At 55.1% G+C, this 21886-nt stretch overlaps 1 protein-coding gene across 1 annotated transcript in view; it reads right to left on the reverse strand.

The window, feature by feature from the left end:
* Positions 1 to 1815: 1815 nt before the first annotated feature.
* The window catches only part of INPP5D (inositol polyphosphate-5-phosphatase D), a gene marked incomplete at both ends in the record, with an annotated part of 120797 nt that continues 100726 nt past the window's right edge, over positions 1816 to 21886 (reverse strand). Inside the window, 12 exons of the mRNA XM_080689298.1 lie at positions 1816 to 1880; positions 1923 to 2049; positions 3545 to 3756; positions 4623 to 4647; positions 5436 to 6036; positions 9871 to 10122; positions 10524 to 10620; positions 13402 to 13551; positions 14415 to 14502; positions 16924 to 17006; positions 18243 to 18356; positions 20931 to 21016. Coding sequence (XP_080545424.1) covers positions 1816 to 1880; positions 1923 to 2049; positions 3545 to 3756; positions 4623 to 4647; positions 5436 to 6036; positions 9871 to 10122; positions 10524 to 10620; positions 13402 to 13551; positions 14415 to 14502; positions 16924 to 17006; positions 18243 to 18356; positions 20931 to 21016 — 1900 coding nt within the window. The remainder of the gene's footprint in view (positions 1881 to 1922; positions 2050 to 3544; positions 3757 to 4622; positions 4648 to 5435; positions 6037 to 9870; positions 10123 to 10523; positions 10621 to 13401; positions 13552 to 14414; positions 14503 to 16923; positions 17007 to 18242; positions 18357 to 20930; positions 21017 to 21886) is intronic.

The following is a 21886-nucleotide window of genomic DNA, read 5'->3' on the forward strand; positions in this document are numbered from 1 at the left end:
TTGGGATTACAAGCGTGGGCCACTAAGATCAGCTGAGAGCCAGTCTTAATATAAAGTTTAAACTAAGCTTGGTGGCTCACACATGTAATCCCAGTACTTGGGAGGCTGAGACAGGAGGATGGCAGGTTTGAGGGCAGCCTCAGCAACATAGCAAGACTCTCAGCTACCTAGGGAGACCCTGTTTAAAAAAAAAAAGCTGGGGGTGTAGCTCACAGGAAGAATGCCCTTGGGCTTAATGCTTACTATCACAAAAATAAATAAACATATGCATATATAAATAAGTAAGTAAATAAAAAGGGCTGGGGGGGTGTATAGCTCAAAGGAACAGCATCCCTGGGTTTAGTCCTCACTACTGTAAACAAACTAAAGCCCCGGTGAGCTAGAATGAGCAGCACAGTGCAGCCACCAAAGGGACAGGTGGACGAGACTGTCCAGACCTGGACTCCAGGGGCCAGAGTCTCCTGTTGCTCCGGTGTTCCTAAAGCGGGACCTCGGAGAAGGCTGGCTGGGAGCTGAGAGCATGCATTTGCATCACAAAGGCCTCTGTTGGAGGGAGGGCTGGGAGCTAGCTTGATGCCTTGCAGAAAGCTTCGGGGCCTTCCTATAGCTGGGTCTCCATGGAAATTAGTTCGCAGAGAGAAAGGAGCTATTTTAAGGACCAGCGAGAGCCTGGGAGGCTGGGGTTAGGAAACGTAGCTGTGGGAGAGCTTTTCTGAATGACTCGGGAGGCGGGGAAAGCAGCTAAAGTCCTGGAGGCCCAGGAGCCAGCTCGCTGGGCTACCTACCTCCCCAGGTGGCTGGGAGCTGGGCAGGTGGAGCCCTGCGGCCAGAGCCCAGCATTATGATAAGGATGCCCTCCTGTCTGCGGGAGTTCTGGGGCTGAAAGTGTCAGCTTTCATAAAATCTTGAAAAGAAACATTTGCTTCTTAGGAGAAAAGGCCAGTGTGGGGTCCGCAGTCTCTGGCGGGTGCCAGCGGGCAGGGGATTCATCTTAGGGACGGGCACTTTCTGAGGAAACTTGTTTACTGCTGTGCCTTCCTGGTTACGGAGCTCGGTGGAGGAAATGGAGGTGCACCCCTTGGGTGACGGGATGGCATTGTCTGGTTCCCCTCTGGGGCGTGGGGCTTGGGAGGCCTGAATGTGGGTCCCGTGAGGCCTGGCCGGAGGAGATGGCGAGCGAAGCGCGCCGGCAGCGTTGGGAAAGTGGCCCTGACCACCCCCTGCCCCAGCCCATAAACCTGCCCGTCTGCCCCAAGACCACCAGTGGGGAGCAGCCACGCTGTGTAACTACCCCTCCTCCTGATGCCCCACACAAAGCCCCTGTCTGTAAGACAGGGCCCGACTCCCTCTCCTGGTCAGGTGCCTCCTGCCAGGTTCATCCCCATCAACCTGTTCCTGCGTCCAGCCGCGCACTCCTTGTCCCGGTATTTACCAATGCCAAAGCTATCGGGAAAGGAGATGGAGGGAGGGCTGGCTGGAGTGGGCCCCGGAGCGGGTAGAAGGGGCCGGGGTCCTCGGTGGGCGCAGGGCTGAGAGACTGCAGGGCCAAGGGTGGACCTCTTCAATGGCAGCGCTTCCATTCTGGGTATCGGGTTGTCTTCACGAGAGCCTGTGTTGGACTGGGGGGAGAGGGCTGAGGGGCGCTGTCTGCTCAGGTGACAGGGTGCTCAAGCCACGCCCCAGGCTGCTGCCCCTCTGCTTGGTTCTCCAGGAGCCCACAGGGCCCGTGCACCCACCCCAGGTGGGCCCTTCGCTGTTCTTGGGTGTGAGCAGCTGCAGGCGGCTCCCAAGGGCCATGATGTAGGTTCCTGATACTCAGCTCTGGGGCCCTTGGCCTGCCAGGTCAGAACGCTGGAGCCTGGAGACCGGGGTCAGGTCTCCTGTAGGATCAGGAAGCGAGCCTGGGGGTTGAGGGGTCCCACCTGAGTAGAGGCGAGGAGCCCAGGTCCAGCCTGGTCTCAGCTTGGCCCTGGCGGCCGGCAGGTGCCCCTGTGGCTGGCTCTGTGGCCTCTGCTTCCTGCAGGTCTGCCAGGAGCCCAGGCCTGGGGCCTGTGAGGCGGGACACTGAGCAGCCCCCATAGGTGGGGCCACATGGCACCTGTGCTGGGCTCCTGGGCTGGAGGACTCTCCCTCACCCCGAAGCCCAAGCGCTGGGCAGTTTGCCTGAGTTTATTGTCTCTGGAGTTTGAGCCATCAACATTTTGAAGAGCTGGGAGGAACCTGTGGGCTGTAGATGTCAGAGGAAAATTGTAGATGTTGGGTGGCTTCAGGGAGCTTGGAGTCCCACAAAGATGTATAAATGGGGTCAGGCATGGTGGTGAATGCCTGTAATTCCAGTACTTGGGAGACTGAGACAGGAGGATCACAGGTTCACGCCCAACCTCAGCAACTTAGTGAGACCCATTTAAAAATATAAATAAAAGGGCTAGAAATGGGCATGCAACTTAGAGGTAGAATGCCCCTACATTCCGGCCCCAGCACACCCCCCAAAAAAAAAGCATAACTGGAGGGAGCGACGTCTACCCCTGTCCCTATCCACGCTCAGCTCCAAACTGGCTCCATGGGACGGGGCCCTCTGGTAAGGGCGATGCTTTCCCGTCCCCACGAGCCTTCAACAGCCTCCTGCCTCCTGCTGCACAGTACAGAAAGTGGAAAAATGCCACAGAGACGGGAGCCGAGTGAGAAAGTCCCAATTTATTTATTGGTCGTGAAGCTGATGCCATGGGTGTGTGGGGCAGTCAGTTTTGCTCTCACACACACTCTGGATTTGGTTTCCGACATTAATTCTGTTATCTCAAAAAGCAACACAAGACACTATCAGTCTATTCTAGTAACCAAGGACGCAGGGCTGCAAGCCGCGGAGCTTGGGGAGAGGCTGTGCGGAGCCAGGCTGAACGGAGCCCGGCTCCGGAGCGACCGCAGGGACTCTTCCCTTAGCGCCACAGGAGTGCGGGGGGGGCGCTGGTGCGACCCAGGGCTTGGTCCAGGCCCAGGGCTTGGGGAACCCAGCCCGTGCACTGGCAGGGGCTGTGACGTCTCTCTCCGGAGACTGCAGAGCGAGAGGATCCAGGCGATGATCCCATGCCACACCCCTGGGCTGTGGCTGACCCGCGGCCTGGCTGAAGCAGCTCGCATCACCAAAGCCGGACGGGCCAGGTTCCTTGTGTCCTCAGCCATCCACTCTGGCTCTTCAGGTCCCTCCAGCCGAGCCCGTCTGGAACCAGGGGGCGCTGGCCTCCTTAATGCTTTGCCCAAACCCCCAGGACACACCCTTTGAACTCGGGGTCCGGGCACGTGGTTCTAGTTCGCTGGAGCCTCCACTCCGGAGGTCATCCGGACGTGAGGCTCATAAGGACGTAGCAGAGCACGGGCCACATGGCGAGACTCCATCTTGTGGCCTCATGATTATCAATATTATTATGATTATGATTATTATTATTATTTATACCTTCACCCTCCAATCGGCACTTCAGTTCCCGTCGTCAAAATGGCGACCTGAACAAAGCCCCGGGGTCCCAAGTACCGAGACAAGCTGGGGACCCACTTGCTGCCAGCTGGTACACATTTCCCCTCCAACCTCAGCACCAGTGCGGCAGCCGGCGTACTCCTCGGACCACACCGAAGCCAGGTCCTTTCTCAAAACGCAAAGCCTTGCCCAGGAAGAGAGGAGGACCGACAGGAGTCCTGAAGAGGCTCGCAGGAGGCCGAGAGAGGCTTTGTGCTGGGCTCCGTCTGCCGCAGCTCCCCAGGGCTTCACTGCAGGGCAAGAACACAGGGCGGTCAGGCCCCCCGACAAGGTCCCGCCACCCAGCAGGCCGCGGCCGCAGCTCACACTCCCTCAGACACGAAAGGTGCCAGCCCACACGGTTCTAAGCACTTTATAATATGCTCGCACGCCGTCTCTCAGTGCATACGGCATGTAAAATAATTACACATTAGTAAATATATGCTAAGCACAAATAATATTCAGATAGCTCATTAATTTTTTTGGCTATTGGGGACTGAACGCAGGAGCATTTTACTTCCATAGCGCATTACTTTTTTTTTTTTTTTTGCAGTACTGGGGATGGAACCCAGGGGCATTTGATCTCCGAGCTACACCCCCAGCCCTATTTTTTATTCTTTATTTGAAAACAGGGTCTCACTGAGTTGCAGAGGGCCTCACTAAGTAGCTGAGGTTGGCCGTGACCCGCAATCCTCCTGTCTCAGCCTCCCAAACGCTGGGAATATAAGCGTGTGCCACCATGCCCGGCTTATAGCATATTACTTTTATATTATTATATGCATGTTATGTATTAGCAACATGTAAAATTATGTATGATATAATAAAATATGTAAACAAGCCGGGCGTGGTGGCACACGCTTGTACTCCCAGCATTTGGGAGGCTGAGACTAGAGGATCGCGGTTTGCGGACAGCCTCAGCTACTTAGTGAGGCCTTCTGCAATTTAGTGAGACCTTGTCTCAAAGAATATAAAATAGGGCAGGGGGTGTAGCTCAGAGCTCAAATGCCCCTGGGTTCCATCCCCAGACCCTCAGAAAATGTAAATAATAATATATGTAAAATTTATAATACACAGTCATGAGAATTTAATTCCCCATATAAGTCGATAGGGCAGATACCATGAATAGCGCCTTCATACAGACGCTTAAACCGAAGCCTGAGAGGCAGAGCCAGGAGTCAGGACTCAGATTCTAATCTGACAGTCGCATTCTGGGGTCTGCCTTCCTTTTTTTTTGGTGCTATACTTTCTACCACTGATCCCCCCCAACACACACACACCAAGCCCCAGTGTCGTGTGTGTGTGTGTGTGTGTGTGTGTGTGTGTGGTGTTGGGGATAGAACCCAGGCCTCATGCACGCTAGGCAAACACTCTATCACTAAGCTACCCCAGCCCCCAGTGTCTGTTCTTAATCACTGTTAGTTTTGCTCAAAAAGAAATCTATTTTGTAGGAAGAAGCCTCAAAACTACTAAGAAGATTTCTTTCCTTTTTTTTTTTTTTTTTTTTTTGTGGTACTGAAGATTGAACCCAAGGGCTTTCTAACTCTGAGCTACACCCTTAGCCCTATTTTTTTTTTTTTTTCTTATATTTTGAAACAAGGTCTTGCTAAGTTGCTGAGGCTGGTCTCAAACCCGCGATCCTCCTGTCTCAGCCTCCCAAGTACTAGGCTTACAAGCGTGTGCCACCACGCCCGGCTTACTGGGGAGATTTCAAATGCATATATACTAAGGATAAGAACAAAACACAGGATCTAGGCTCCTTTAGTTCATGGAGCCTTACTCCTCTGGACCCGACACAGGGCTAGTTTACCTGTGGCCCCTCCTTTGACCCTTTTAGGGTCAGGGAGACAGAGAGGTCAGGGTTCAAATCCTGCCTCCAGGTCTTCATGGAGCAGTCCCCAAGATGGACACACACACACGCAGCCGGGCTCACCTGCATGGCGGTCCTGCTGAGCAGCCCCTCCTCGGGCCGGTGCTTGCCGTGATGGGGGAGCTCGGAGTTGTCTCGGTAGTCCCTGCTCTTGGAGTGCTGTAGTTGCAGGACGGCCGGGCTCTTGACCGGCAGGGGCGGCCGCGGAGCTGGGGTGGGCGTCTGCGGCTGGCTCACTTCCGACCTGGAAGGCTTGATGGGCCTCTTGGCCGGCACTGGGGCTTGGCAGCTGGCCGGGGCCTTGGGCTTGCGTTGGCTCTTGTCTCCGCCGCTCGTCCGGCCCTCGGCAGAGACCGAGCAGGTGAAGGAGCGGAGCCGGGGCGTGGGGCTGAGGAAGGCCGCGGGGGCCTGCTTGACTGTCCCCTTGCTGCTCTCGGCCTCCTGGGCTTTGGTGAGTAGGATGCTAGGCGCCGCGCTCCCCGGGTCCGGGCAGGCCGGGGGCTCCTTCCGCAGCATCTGGGGGGGCTCCTGCTCCTTCCGGGGAAGCGGCTTGGGGAAGGAGCTCAAGGAGCCGTAGAGTGGGTTCTCAAACATCTCGGGCTTGGTCAGCTGGAGGCCGTCCTGCGGCAGAGCTTCCACCGAGCTCTTCCCCAGGTCGCCGGACCTGGAGCCGCGGGGGAGAGGAGAGCAGAGGAGAAACGTGCTCAGAAGAGAGGTCACGGCTGTGGCTGCTTCCTGGGTCTGGGCTTTTATTTTGGGGCGATAAAGATGTTTTGGAACTAGATAAAATTAGCGATTGCACACGTTGCAAATGCCACCAAACTCTTCCTTTCAAACTTTAAGGCAAGTGAGGTGGTACACACCTATAGTCCCAGTAGCTGGGAGGCTGAGACAGGAGGATTATGGGTTTGTGGCCAGCCTCAGCAACTTTGCTAGACCCTGGTTCAAAATATAAATCAGACCTGTAGTTCAGAGGTAGAATGTACCTGGGTTCAATCCCCAGTAACAACACACAAACTTTTAAGTTAATGAATAAAGAGGAGACAGTACTGTTACTCAGTGTCCACAACAGGCAGCCTGAATTCTGTCCTGAGACCTTTTTCACCACCCAAACTGGTCCCACCGGAGCCCCCGTGAGCTCAGGGAACTGAGAGCTGAACCCAGGGGCATCTCTGAGCTACGCCTCCAGCCCTATTTTATTTTGAAACAGTTTCATTAAATTGCCAGAGGGCTTAGCTAAGTTGCTGAGGCTTACCTCGAACCTGCAATCCTCCCGTCTCAGCCTCCCAAGTACTGGGATTTCAGGCATGCACCACCATGCCTGGCTCACTGGAGGCTTTTTTTTTTTTTTTTTTGCACGGGTGTGGGGATGGAACCCAAGGACATTTGACCTCCGAGCTACACCCCCTGCCCAATTTTTTATTCTTTATTTTGAAACCGGGTCTCACTGAGTTGCAGAGGGCCTCACTAAGTAGCTGAGGCTGTCCGTGAACCGCGATCCTCCAGGTCTCAGCCTCCCGAATGCTGGGATTACAAGTGTGCGCCACCACGCCCGGCTTTAAAGAAAGGGAGGGTGGGTGGCCAGGCCACTACTGGGGCCGTCAAGAGTGGGATTGGAACTTGCAATGTGGCATGCACAGAGAAATATCACAGAAAATAAAAACCAGATGCTTCCCCTAATTAGCAAAAACTTGGAGGAAAGGGGTAACAGGAGGAGGTTTAGTAGAAAAGGCCCTATTGAGAAGCAATTAAGGTGACCAATCAGAGGGGAGGGGATGGAAGAGAATGGAATCTCTTTAAAACTCATGAGGTACGTAAACAAATATATCAAAGATAATCACCAATTAAGCATGGGATCGATGGAGGGGGAGGGAATGGGATGGGGACTGGATGAGGGCTAATTGGATGATGTGTGCTTGTATATCCTCTCAAGTCTTGTATTCCAAAGTGATGTATGATTACAAAAAATAATAATAAAAAAAAATAAAGAAAGGGAGGGGTGAACTTCCCTGGCACCCCTGATACCAACACCATCCTAAGCTGACAAGCTTGTGCCCCACCTCAGGGCCACCAGCCCTCTAGCCTGGCTTCTCCCAGGACCCCCACGACCTCTTCTCTGCCGTCTCTAGCAATTCCACCGTGACCCCTCACCTGCATGGCTCCTCAGGGGAGTGCAAGCCAGGAGGGGACCAGATGGACCATCTGATGCTTCTTGGTGATCAAATTAATTTAGCTGGGCATGGTGGCACATGCCTGCAATCCCAGTATGTGAAAGGTTGAGGCAGGAGGATTAGGCCAGCCTCAGCAATTTAGGCTGAGACAGGAGGATTGCAGGTTGGAGGACAGCCTCAGTAAGCAGTGAGACTCTCATCTACCTAGTGAGACCCTGCTTCAAAATAAAAATAGGGCTGGGGTATAGCTTGGAGGTAGAATGTCCCTGGGCTTAGTCCCAGTTACACACACACACACACACACACACACACCCCATAATCCTTAAAAATAAAAGGTCCCTGGAGCCCACGGAAAGCTGCTTGGCTAGGCTGCCTGAGTGGAGGGGAGGTGTGGGGGACACTGCTCAGGGCTCTGCAGCTGTCTCTAATGGCCTCCCTGGGGAGCAGGCATGGGCTCTGAGAAGGGGGTACAGCATCCCCAAACATGTACCAATGGCAGGAGATATTGGGGTTTGGGGGCTGGCCTCGGGACAGGGCCAAAGAGGGTTTGACTGCAGACTCAGAATTATTTTTTGCCAGTTCCTTTTTTGGGACTGAAGATTCTTTTTGGGGGTGTTCTACCTCTGAGCTTGCAGGGTGTCCTGGGAGACGGGAGCTCTAGTGCTAATGTGGGGGCAGTCCTGGGCACCCCGGGATGGGTGGCTGAGACTGGAGGATGGCAGGTTGGAGATGCCAGTGACACCCCACAGCCTCCTCTCGGCCGAGGTGGGGCCTGGGGCCGTGGGAGGGCCGTGGGCAGCATGGGAGCTTCAGGGTTCCTGCCTCTGGCCCCTCCTTGGTGAGGCGTGCTCAGAAGCCAGCCCTGGGGGCCTCCTGCAGCTGGAGGGAATCTGCTCTCTGCCACGCTGTGTTCAAACTAGGCACAGAGATACTGTGTGCTTTGGGAGGTACAAGCATTCACTCCATAATTCAACTCCTCTTCTCTGTGGTTGCTGCCAGCTCTATTCTGGGGTCACCAAAGAGACGGCCTTTGCCAAGCAGGCATCTTAATGCCCACTGGGTGGCGGCTTTTATCCTCACTTTTCAAGGGGGGAATAGTAAAGCTATTTTCCCCTCCCCTCCAAGTTTTTTAGAGAAATGACCAGAGTCTGAAGTGGACAGCTGACTTCTGAAAACTGGGGGTGGACTTAGACACTGCAGGGCTCGGGGGCCTTTCTGTAACTTCTCTGGGATGGAAGCTTTAGGAACAAAACTGCCAACGCTCCTCTACCCACAGGAAGCGCACAGGCGGGTGGGAACGTGGACATGGATCAGACAGAGCCCTGCCTGGCTCCTGAGCACGTGTCACGGCCTGCCATGTGCCTCGGAGGCACTGAGGTCCTTGCAGGGAAGAGGAGAAACTAAAAGAAAGTATCAGAAAGGAAAGAGCAACAGATAGGAGAGAGCCCCAGAGGGGAGCAGTCCTCAGGATATTTTGCATTTTTTTTGTACTAGGGATTAAATCTATAGGCATTCTACCTCCAAACTTCAACCCCAACCCTATTTTATTTTACTTTTTGTGGTACTGAGAATTGAACGCAGATAAATTCTACCTCTAAGCTACACCTCCAGACTTATTATTATTATTTTTTATTTCTTATTTGGAAACAGGGTCTTGCTAGGTTGATGAGAGTCACACTATTTGCTGAGGCTGTCCTTGAACCTGCGATCCTCCTGTCTCAGCCTCCGAAGTACTGGGATTACAATGTGTGCCACCACACCTGGCTCCTATTTTATTTTGAAACAGGGTCTTACTAAGTTGCACAGGGCCTCGCTAAGTTTCTGAGGGTGGCTTTGAACCTGTGATCCTCCTGTCTCAGCCTCCCAATTACTGGGATCATAGGCGTGCTCCACCATACCTGGCTTGTCAGTACCTTTAAAAATTTCTCAGCCGAGTGTGGTGGTGCACGCTTGTAACCCAGCTTTTGGGAAGTTGAGACAGGAGTACTGCAGTTCATGGACAGCCTTAGCTACTTAGTGAGGCCCTTTGCAACTCAGTGAGACCCTGCTTCAAAAATAAAGAACAAAATCTAGGGCTGGTGTGTAGCTCAGAGGTAGAATGCCCCTGGGTTTCATCCCCAGAACTGCCAAAAAAAAAAAAAAAAAAAAAAAAAAAAATCTCCATTCCCTACCTTTCAAAATCAAGTTGCAGCAGTTGGTTAGGACGGGAGATTCCTCCAACAGGCATGGTGAAAGTCGTGAGCAGAGGGAACCCCAGTCCCACCCTCCCGAGGTTGCCATTCTAGGGGGGCCCCTAGCGGGGAAGAAAGTAACAAGAGGTCACTCACCTTGACTCCTGCACCCTGGGGCAGGGACCCCGGCTTGCTGTGGAGGATGAAAACTTCTTGGGTGACAGGGGCGGCTGGGAGGGAGGAGTTGGAGGACTCTCTCCCCTCCCGGGCCCCAGGGAGGAGTCCTTGGGCAGCTGGTCATAGCTCCAGGCCGTGAGCTGCAGGTCGGGGGACAGGGTCTGCTTCCCGTGCAGGGGCTGCCCGAAGGGCGTCACCCCTATGTAGCTGATCTCAGTGCATGGAGGAGCCCTGCGGGAGGCGCGGAGCTCAGGGCCGGCCCGACAGCGTCCTCCCAAGTCCTCGGGCTCCCCTCAGCGGCGCCATTTCTGGGGCAGTGAATCCTGTCTGTCACTCACTCACGCATTCCTTCGTTTGTTAACTCATTCACCCATGCCATGCACTTGTTACTGGGGCCCAGGCCAGGAGGAGAAGTGGCCATGGCCTCTGAGCTCACCAAAGTCACGTGTGGTGGCAACACTACAAACGAGCTCGGCGGCAGACACGAGGTATTTGGGTCCCGCTGAGGTTGTTGAGGGGAGCGATGAGGCGGGCAGCTGGTGACAGCTGGGCCGAGGGGCAGAGAGGCCGACGGAGGGGCGGCCTCTGGCCGGGGCCAGATCTGCAGAGGGGACGGCGGGCGCCTGGCCTACCTGGCCGCGGGCTCCCACTGCTTCACCGGGTCCTGGCTGCTCAGGCTCTTCAGACACTTGGACCCGCTGGCCTCGTCTCTCTCTGTCTTCACAAAGTCTGGAGGGCAGGGCCAGGAAAAAGGACGTGAGGGCCCGGCGCTCGGGCAGGGATGGTGACGTGGTGGCCACACACAGAACGAAGTCCGGCAAGAAGCAGTGGCCCCCGGGGAAGTATCCTAAGCAGGATTCTGAGGTCTCACAAGGGTTTGGTGGTTGATTACTTATGTCTGCCACGACTCCAGAGGGAGGAGAACTGGCACGTGTGAGCAGAGCTCTCATTTCATGGGCTATTTCCAAGTTATTGGTCTTAGCAAGGGACGAAACAGGCAAATGTTTGTTAGATTAGAACAAAGCAAACAGAACCAGGTGGTACTCTAAAGCCGCCCTGCTGGTGGGACTCACAGGAATGCCTCCGACCTGCCTTTGCTTCTGATTCCGGCTTGTGGCCAACACTGCCGAGTTCCCGAGTTCCCGTTACTCTACCCTCTGTATGGCTAGAGGAAGGCGCTCCCATATCTGCGGAGGAGGCACCCTGGAGGGACCACAGCCCTCCTGGGTATAGGGACACCACTCCTCCACGCGAAACCCATCCTCTCACCGTTTCTGCAAGAGGAGGAGATCATCGCCCTGACCCAGCCACTCATTTCTGGCCCTGGCTGAACCTACATTTTTGTTGCGGTGGTGGTGGTGGTGGTGGCGGTGGTGGTGGTACTTGGGATTGAATCCAGGGGCATTCTACTTCTGAGTTACATCCCCAGCCTCATTTTATTTTTACTTTGAAATGGTGTCACTACGTTTCAGATGGCCTCATGAGTTGCTGAGGCTGTCCTCGAACCTGCCATCCTCCTGCCTCAGCCTTCCAAGTGCTGGGACCACAAGCTTGTGCCACACACTCGGCTCAAACCTGCGCTTTCACCATGGCCCAGCCACTTGCTAGGTATGTGAGCTTCAGCTAATTGACTAGGCCCTCCCACACCCACTGGCCTCAGTATCCCTATCGGCCGAACAAAGATACCAGCATGCGGCTCACAGGGATGTCGCGAGCGATAAATGAGGTGGCATCTCTGAGACGCCATGTACCTCTTCAAGTATATGGTTAAATCCCAATTCCCTGGAGGCATTGTGATTTGAGTGCTTCACCCCCAGCCCTGTTTTTTATTCTTTATTTGGAAACAGGGTCTCACTGAGTGGCAGAGGGCCTCGCTAAGTAGCTGAGGCTGTCTGTAAACCGCGATCCTCCTGTCTCAGCCTCCCGAATGCTGGGATTAAATAAGCCACCATGCCAGGCTTATTTTATTAATTTGTTGCAGTGCTGGGGATTGAACCCAGGCCCTTGCATATATCAAGCAAATGCTCTACCACGGGGCTACACCCCATCCCTGGTGTCAGTTTTGAGTCATTCTGAGGGATCGTCTAGCGTGTGAGAGGCCCATGGTTTCATCCCCAGTACTGTTAAAAGCAAAACAAACCAAGTGAACTCTCCCAACGGCCAGGAAAAGCAAGTAGCGTTTCACAACAGAGGAAGATCTGAGATGGAGTTGAGGAGGGCGTGAGGGCGCCTGCGGGCGAGCAGAATAGAAGGTGCTGCCTGCCACCGTGGGGCGGCGAGCTGGCGTAGGAGAAGCCAAAGAAATGTACTGAAGACAGTCCTTGGGTGCCCGAGACGGGAGGATCACGGGTTCAAGACCAGCCTCAGCAACTTAGCGAGACCCTTTTCAAAAATAAGGAGGGGTGGAGGTGAAGCCTGGAGGGAGAATGCCCCTGGGTCCAATCCCAGTAACAAGAAAAAAATGTGCTGAGGGTGGTATAGAGCCCCTTGAGGGAGGGTGGAGGAGGCTCAAGGGTGTGTTTGTTTACGTGAGTGGGTACCCATGGACAGGTGGAGGAACAGGACAATTCTTTCTCTTTTTTTTGGTGGTACTGGGGTTCCTGGAAGCCCTTCTATATCCGGGCTCCACTCCCAGACCTATTTTTTTATTTTTTGGAAACAGGGTCTCTTAAGCCAGCACGGCTGGCTTCGAACCTGCGTGATCCTCCTGTCTCCGCCTTCCAAGCGCGGGGATTACAAGCGTGCGCCACCATGCCCGGCCTGGAACAGGACAATTCTAAATCTCGGCTGTAACAGAGCTTCCGTCTCCTTCCTTAGTGGCCCAGAGAGAGCTACTTAATGTCAGGTGGGTTCATTTTGCCATCTTGGTGGGGTGGGGTCTGGAAATGTCACCAGCTTCATGCCCATAAAAATGTAAGTGGACCGGGCATGGTGGTGCACGCCTGTAATCCCCGCACTTGGGAGGTGGAGACAGGAGGATCACGCAGGTTCAAAACCAGCCTCGCTGGCTAAGAGACCCTGTTTCCAAATTTAAAAAAAAATATTAAAATAGGTCTGGGAGTGTAGCCCGGAGGTAGAAGGGTTCCATCCCCAGTACCACCAAAAAAAAAAAAAAGTAAGTGTCCCGGGGTTGGGAAGGGTGGCCTGGGGCTGCTGGGCATTGGGGCTGTAGAGATTTTTTTGTGTGTGGTACTGGGGGTGGAACTCAGGGGCATTCTACCTCCAAGCTACACCCCCAGACTGATGTTTTACTCTTTATTTTGAAACAGGGTCTTACTGAGTTGCAAAGGGCCTCTAAGCAGCAGAGGCTGTATTGAACCGCGATCCTCCTGACTGGGATTACAAGCATGCGCCACCACACCCCAGCTGAGAAATTCTTGAAAGAGGGGGAAATGCGTCCCGCTGTGTGAGAGCCCTTCCCACTGGGCTCTGTTCAGAGACCAGGGCGCCAGGAGCAGCAGAGGGCGACACCTGTCCCCGAGGCTGCCGCCGGGCTGCAAGCTTGCTTACCGTACAGCTTCTCTCTCTTCTTGCCCTGGGAGGTCTGCAGCTTGATCTCCCCTCGGAAGTGGCCCGTGAGCTCCCCGTGGTGGGTGAGAGGCGTGTAGATGGGCAGCTGGGTTTCCGTGGCCTCTAACCGAAGGGCGATGCAGCCCTCGCCTGGGGGAAGGGACGACAGCCATGTCAGGACCGGCCATGCCCAGGAGGACACCGGGTGTCCACTGGGAGACTTGGCTCTACCTCCAGACGACCGTCCTTGGAAACAAGGGATTCGTTGACACCCCTTTAGGGCAGTGCCTGGCAATTTGGGGCCAATGCCTCGAACCTCACAGCAAAATGAACTCCCCACAGATTAGTCAACTTGAAAAGAAAAATGAAATCCCAGAAAAGCCAGCAGGAAGAAAACAGGATTGAGTGCCAGCCAACTGCTGCGGGGAATGCTAGCTTCCCAGCATTTGAAACAATGCAAAAGACCATAAATAAGATGGGCGGGCTAGAGGAGAGACAAGTTTAAAGGTTTCCGCACAAAGGAAAAACCTAAAAGAACAAGGGAAGCCGCCTGGGGGCCGGCTTGCCAGGACGGAGGGATCTGCGGCTCTGCGCTGTGGGCTGAGGGCATGCAGTAGCTCAGAGGAGGCAGCAGACCTAGGTTCGAATTAGGACCCAGGTGAAGAGAACCTGTGTTACTTGGGCTAGTCACCTGACACCTGAGCCTCAGCTGACTTACCTACTCTTTGGGGAACGGTGCTTTGTAAGGTCTGGCCAGGATTTAATGGAAAGCGCCCACTCGGTGCCACACTCGGGCAGTGGGGGTACTGCGCCGCTGGCTGATTCAGAAGCCTCAGGGGACAGGACCAGTGACCGACCCTGACAGGGCTCTCTGGCGGCTCCCAATGGGGAAAGGAGCGGTAGGAGGGACGGGATGGGAGTAGCAGGTGGTTTTATCCCCCAGAGGTAGCACTGCCTCCCCACTCCGCGGCTGTGAGCTGGCAGGCGGTGCTCTACTGTCCTGGGATGCTTACCATAGGATTCATCGCTGTCTGAGGACTTAATGCTAATCAGGATGTGCTGGTCCAGCAGGTACTCGGGGTCGGAGATAATGGGCTTCAGCTGTGGGGCAGAGGTGTAGGGTTAGAGTGGACAGGCGGGAGCAGGTGAGGGGACAGGAGGTGGACAGGCAGAGAGGGTCCCTGCTCTGGAGAGACAGGGCTGAAGATATTTTTTATGAACCAGATTCAAGCCCCGGCCCCACATGGCCGGGAGGACAGAGGGTACACACACCCTGGCCAGCCAGGCGGGTGTAACTTTCTTCCCTGTCCCCGGCCACCTGCACCCTGGGCTTCCTAAACTGGGCTGAGTTCGCAGGCTCCAGAGAGAGGGTCTGACCCCAAGTGGCCCAAGTGCACTTCCCTCTTCCCCACCTTCCTCTCCTTTACAGATTTGGGGTTCTGGGGATCCAGGAGTGAGGTCTGGAATGACCCCTGCTCTCCACTCTGTCCCTGGATCCCTCCAGAAGGTCTTTGTCATTCCCTTCAAGACCCCCCCCCCGAGGCCTGCCCCTTTTATAGGGAGGAGGAGGCCGGTGTCCCCCGAAGCGGGGCCCCCAGTTGGTCCCGGCAGTGTTCAGCGAGCTCCGGGGGTGTGGCTCAGTGCGTGACCAGGCTCCGCATCCCAGCTGTCCCCAGCTTCCCAGGGTGAGAAGAGCCGGGGACTGGTCTGGCTGGGGGCGGGCTGATGCCAGGCTGGCTGATGCCAGGCTCTGCACCCTGTTGGGTGAATCTCGAACCCCCAAGCTGGGGCCGAGCTGGCCCCACAAGTTTCTACATGCCACCTGCGACAGCTGCCTTTCCCACAACCAAAAGCCCTCCCACAATGACCGACACAGAGTGCCTGATAAAAAGCTCCGGGCCGTCTCCTTCCTTCCCTTCCAAACACCCAAAGGCTTCTGGCAGGGCTATGGGGGCCACGCTGACCACCAGGACGGACTTGTTATTTTCCATTCAGAAAGTTCCAGAATGGATGGCTGGAAGCCGCGGGGGCCTCTGAGACATGCTGGGGTTTGAGGGCTGAACCAGCCACTCCACTCGTCAGAGAGTGATGTGTGGCTCCAAGTTGGAGCCGGGGCCAGGACAGTGGGGGGGGCTGCAGGTGCAGGACGAGACCCCGCCCTCCCCAGGCTGCGGCGGTTTACAGAGAGAAGACAGGCGATGACTGAGGTAAGCGGGAGTCTGGGAGCAGAGTGGGGTGAAGGACCCCGAGCTGCTGTGGGGGCAGCAGACGAGGCTGGGGCTCACCCCACTTGGCGCCCAGGAGCCACCCAAAGCAGGTGGCGCCAGGGTCCGGGGGAGGGGACGGGCCAGAGCAGCAGCGGGGCAACAGCTGGGGGGAGTGGAGGGAGCCAGGGCAGGAGGTCTAGGCTGGCGTGGGGTGCCACAGGAACTGGATGCTGGCATCTCTCAGAACGAAGGAGGAAGCAGCTCGGGTAGGAGGAGAGAGGTAAGGGAGGACCGATCTCGCTCAGCACCGTCATGCTGAAGAGCTGAACGGGCAATGAGGGGAGTCGGGTCCCGAGTCTGTCGCTGTAGCTATGTGACCACGGGGAAGAGGCGCGGACGATGGGGTCTGGCTGGGGGGGGTGCAAGAGCCCTTGGACCCCGGGGACTGAGGTGGCCCCACATGGGGGCTCGGGAAGCTGGCTAGAGCCTCAGTGTAGCCCCTGTATCAGAACCACTGGAACCCCCACCCCTGCCTCTCTGCTCCTGAGATGATGCGGGCATCATGGGGCGCTCAGCACCCCCAAGTGAGCCCATTCTCTATGAAAGCCTAGGAGAGGCGGGGCTTTTCCACCTATAAAGTCATCCTTTGAAACTCACTTTGGGTGTTACCTCTGCAGGGGAGCCCGCGAGCCCACCTCCTGTGATGGATGGATCTGCCTGGCCCAGGTCTCCCGTCTCTATAGCCTTCTCTCATGATGTGAGAAGGAGACAGGGTCCTACCCCACCCAGCACCCAGCACCCAGCACCCAGATCTGGAACACCTGATTCACTCACCTCCACTATCATTTCTGCATCACGAAGGCAGTTTGGATAGGAAACCCCTTTTCTATGTTAAAGACAAGTGTGTTCCCACCAAGGCTGGCCTGCGTGTTTGCCCTTCTGCCCTGTGCTCACAGGGGCCGAGGACTCGGGGAGCACTTACTGTGTTCAGCGGATGGAGGGACCAGGAGCTCGCCCTCCAGCTTCCCTTGAGCCTATGAGCCGGTGCTGGACAGGTGAACGGGCACCAAGGGGGAACCGGCCATACCTGGGGCTGGGTCCCGGGTCTCTCACTGTAGCGAAGGGACCATGCATGGGACTCCCACTCTGTCCCTCAGCTTCCTCCCTGGCAGAGCCATGTGACTAGGCTAAGTTGCAGGGGGCCTCGCTAAATAGCTGAGGCTGGCTGAGAACCTGTGGTCCTCTGGTCTCCACCTCCCAAGTACTGGGATGACAAGGGCGAGCCGCCATGCCCAGCACCATCTTCTTGAATTACCTTGGGGAGGGTCTCTCCAAACTTCACCACCAGCTCCCCTTCACTTCCCTCTTCATTCTCTCCTTCCTGGCTCTTGACGAAACCTATTGGAGGACAAGAAGGCCGGCTTGCAGACGACAGAGGGCCTGGGGTCATCTCTCCCCACCCCGACCAAGGAAGACGGTCTCCCTCCTAAATCTTCGGGAGCCTCGGCTTGATTTAGGAGCCAGTTTTGTGGGGGATTCTGTTTTTGTGCAGGGGCTGGTCATTTGCCAACACAGTCTAATTATTTTTAGGGCAATCTAGGAGATCCCCCCTTTTTTACTGCTCTCTGCAACAAACCAGGCAACCAAGAAACCATCACATCACAGGCAGGAAGATTAGGAAACCTGACAGCTCGTCCCACGCCACTCAGGATAGCAGCCTTTTGAAAGTCTAATTTAAGCTACCTAGTATGCTGTTTCCATAGAAATGCATGCAAATGTCTCGATCGTTTATTAAAAACACTGCACAAAAATCCTCATCCTTTCTGAAGTGGCGCTGACCCCTCCTGGCAAGCGGGGGCTCCGGGACTTAGTGGCGAAAGCTGCTCCACCACCAGGACCGGCCCCGCTGAGTCAGGGAAGGAAAGGGCGCCGGGGGCAGAATCGCAGCTGTCAGCTCCTGATTTCTGGAGTTCTGGAAACATCGCAGCTATGCCACCCTTGTGGAGCCGATTCCCTCCCCCTGACACCATCCGGACCGTCCCAGCGAGAACTAGGAACCATACAGGTCTCTTGCCAGGGAAGGGCTTGAGACAATATGCCTAGAGATGACTAGAAAGGGTGTTTCCCAAGCAGTTTGCACCGAGCGCTGCCGGCTGAGAGGAAGCTGTCCGCTCCAGCTGGCTTTTTATTTTTGTGGTGCCAGGGGCCCAGCTGGCTTTTAGATGCTGCGGGGTCGCTGGGAAAAGGTGCCAGACATCAGATGCGGAAGAGGGCAGTGGCGGGTGGGTGGTACCAGCTGTTCAGGCCCTGCACTGGCCTCCAGGGGCGCTGGAACTTTGCCCAGGGCTCTCTGGCTGAGTCAGAGCTCGGCTTGGGGAGACTTCAGTGGGTTACAGTCTGGCGAGGGGGAAGGGAGGAGATGGCTGCTCCCAGGAGCCGAGGGGTCTTTACCTCGATGGCTACAGGAGAGAGCTCCTGGCAACCAGGAGTGTCCCGCCTTCCTCCTTCTCTGACCCTACAGAGGCCCATCTCCGAGTCCTCTCCAGAGAGAGGAGAAATGGGCCGGGACACCGTGGGAGAAAGGGACGTGGGGGGGGGGTGGCCGCCCCCAAAGGCAGTTCAAGGGCCACTCACTCTCCAAGCAGCTCGAGTGGAACTCCAGGTAGAATCTGGTCTGGGACTTGGTCTTCAACGTGGCGTAACACGCGAGGAACTCGATCTGCCCTCGGCTGTCCACAGTTCCGGGGCCTGGGACAGGTGAGAACGGAGTCAGCTGCCTAGTGCGTCAGAGAGGCCGCCTCTCCGCAGCTTTGTCCTCCTGGATACCCACGCCCCACGCGGAGCTCCCTCTGAGGGCCCAAGGAAGAGTCCAGGAGGAGGAGACGCTTTCCTCCCAGCAGAGTTACGGTGAAATCCACCCCTGGTGGCGGCCACAACCTCTGATCAATCATCAGTTGGTCACATGGGAGCAGAAGAGGAAGGACTCAGGGAGCCGAGACCCTTAACGCAGCACCCGGGCCCAGAGCGCCCCTTAACCTCACCACGCAGTCTCCCTGCTTGTTCTGACCAGGAGTTTGTACAGAGGCTCAGATGCTCATTATCCAGATCTGTTCAGTTTCTGAGTCCAGACCGTGAGGGATGCCTACTCCTTAATCCTAGAAGTTATCCCCAGGGCTCGCACTGGGCTCCATACACTCCTTGGTACCAGTTACCTATGACTCTGCTCATTAGATGGTCATTGGAAAGCATCCTTAAGCTGGATTTAATTACTTAATTTACGTATTCTTGTGGTACAAGGAATAGAACACAAGGACATTCTGCTTCTGAGCTACACCCTCAGCCCTATTTTATGTTTTGGTTTGAAATGGGGCCTCACTAAGTTGCTGAGGCTGACCGTGAACCTGAGATCCTCCTGTCTCAGGCTCCCGAGTACTGGGATTATAGGCGTGCGCCCCCATGCCTGGCTAAGCTGGTTTTAAACAAGTGTTCCGTCTTCCCACATAGATTCTGAGCTGCTTGAGAGCGAGAGCAGCCGTTCCCTCCTCTACCCCTCACATCCGTCTTTCCTTCCTGATTGTGTTTGTTTTGTTTTTGTTCCTGGGGGTTGAACCCAGGGGCATGCTACCTCAGAGCTATACCGCCAGGCCTTTTTTCTTTTTTGAAACAGGGTCTGGCTAAGTTGCTAAGAGTCTCACTAAGTTGTTGGGGTGACCTCAAGCCTGTGATCCTCCTCTCTCAGCCCCCCAACTATTGGAATTACAGGCGTGCACCGCCAGGCCCAGCTTCTTTCCTTTCTTCTAAAGCCCACAGCACTATAGCCAGGGTCTGCTTAGGCGGAAGTTCAATCAATGCTTAATCCAGGTAATCAATATTTTTGAGCCTCCGCTCTGTCCTGAGTCTCAGTGGAAGGAAGCCAGGCCTGACAGTGAGGAGCTCCAGTCAGCAGTAGAGGGTGGATGAGATGGCCACCCCATCAAGGCAGAGAAAGAGGAGGTCAGTAGAAGGGAGGAGGGGGTGAGACCTAAAGGCTAGGACAGTTCTGGAAAGGCCTAGCGGACAGAGCTAGGAAGGACACAGGATTGGAGATCAGGACTTTCGGGGGAGAGGAGCGCCCATGCTGCTGGGGTCATGAATGTCAGACCCCATAGTGTGGGAGAGAAGGCAGTGTTACAGCCTCACCCACACCCCACACAACACAGGGCGAGACGTCATCCCTGCCTGGATGCGGGTCCCCCACACTCAGCCTTCTTAAACGAGCCCGAACTGTCAGCCGCACAAAAGAAGGGAGTGGGCAGAGACGACAATACGAATCCTTGGTGACCCAGGCTCAGCCGGGTGGACGTGTTGCAGGGAAGGCCCGGCCCCTCCTGGGACAGGGGTACTCTAGCAACCAGGGCTGGGCTGGGACATTTGAAAAGTCACCTGCAAAAGACTCAGCCATCTGCACCCATCCCCCCACAATTCTCACTACCTCCACCTCCCACACACCACCCTAATATTTACTTAATATCTTCTTTAAATAGACTCACTTTTTTTTTTTTTGGTAGTACTGGGGATGAAACCCAGGGGCATTCTATCTCTGAGTTACACCCCCAGCCCTATTTTTTATTCTTTATTTGGAAACAGGGTCTCACTGAGTTGTGAAGGGCCTAAGTAGCTGAGGCTGGCTTCGAACTGCGATCCTCCTGTCTCAGCCTTCCTAATGCTGGGATTACAAGCGTGCGCCACCATGCCTGGCCAGACTCACTTTTAAAACGTAGCTGTAGCCAGGTGTGGTGGCGCACGCTTATAATCCCAGTATTTGGGAGGCTGAGACAGAAGGATCGTGGTTTGCAGACAGCCTCAGGTACTTAGTGAGGCCTGTTGCAACTCACGGAGACCCTATTTCAAGATAAAGAATAAAATATAGGGCTGGGGGTGTCACTTGGAGGTAGAATGCCCCTGGGTTCCATCCCCAGTACAGCAAACAAAACAAAACCCTGTAGCTAAGTAACTAACTATACCCTCATGTTATATGAATAACCAATGTTCTTGTTTCCTGAGAAAGATTAGGATAAACACAGCACTAACACAGGTCTATCTAGATCCTGGTAAACACTGATTCACCCCATTTTTCAGACTACATGAAAACTGTGTTTCAAGAGGCTCCTGTATCTGCCACTCAGAGCAGGCAAATTCTGAGTCTGAAATCTTGAGACAGTGGACTTGCCCGGCAGCATGAGCCTTCCTCCAACTTAGACAGCTGGCTGCTGTAACCAGAGGGTAGGGGTAAAGGGCCCCTTGTCTTTGAGAAAAACAAAATGGGCACTGCCCACCACTTACCGTTCTTGGGGACAAACTGGGAGGTGACCCCTGCCTCAAATGTGGCAAAGACAGGGCTGTGGTCACTCGTCATGATGTCGCTGGTACTGCCTGAGGGAAGGAAGGCATTCCTTAGTGGGTGAGGGGAGGCCCTTCTGGTCCAACCCCAATGGCCAGCCCCTGGCAGGGTGTAGGCTGGGACCTGCAGCTGGGAGGCCGGAGACCAGGAAGCAAAGAAGCCTGCATTAGGTGGGCCGGGGAGTTACCACCCTTGCCCCAGAACACCCACATCTGAGCAGCTCCAGCCTGTGCCGGGTCAATACCAAACAGCTGAGATGAACTGTCCCAACTCAGCCCAGCCTGGAGGGCTGTGAGCAAACACAGGCTGTTGTGTTAAGACACTGGGTTTTAGGGTTGCTTGTTACACAGCAACAAATAGCTGATACACTTGGTATGTTACTAGACACAAAAAGACCCAGGCTCCCAGGTCATCCCCATTTACTGAGCGCTGGACATCCATTCTCTTTTCTTTCCAAAGTTCTTGCTTCCCTTCCCTTCCCAACTCACGAAGCCCCGTGATGCCTTCTGCGAGTCAACGAAATGTCATTAGTGGAATTCCCTGTGTCTTCACCTCCCCCTCACATCCCAAGGCAGGCTGCCATAGAGACACTGAAGCATCTCTGGCTGTCCTTCCATCCACTGTCCACTAGACACTAGGGCCGGAGGGGACGTGTGTCTTCCTTGCCACTTCCAACCAATCTCCTTCCTTTATCCCTAAAACCCCCACAGTGGAGCAGTTCACAGGAAGTGGTGACTCTAAGACGTCCACTGTCTCCTGGCTCTCTACCCGGATGGCTTAGGAGGGCAGAGGGTTGAATCTTCCTACACAAGAGGCAGAGGCAGGAGGATGGTAAGTTCAAGGCCAGCCTGGGCAAATTGGTGAAACCCTGTCTCAAACTAAAGTTTAAAAAACTAAA

Source organism: Muscardinus avellanarius (genome assembly GCF_963383645.1).
Source record: "Muscardinus avellanarius genome assembly, chromosome: 2".
Lineage (NCBI taxonomy): Eukaryota > Metazoa > Chordata > Mammalia > Rodentia > Gliridae > Muscardinus > Muscardinus avellanarius.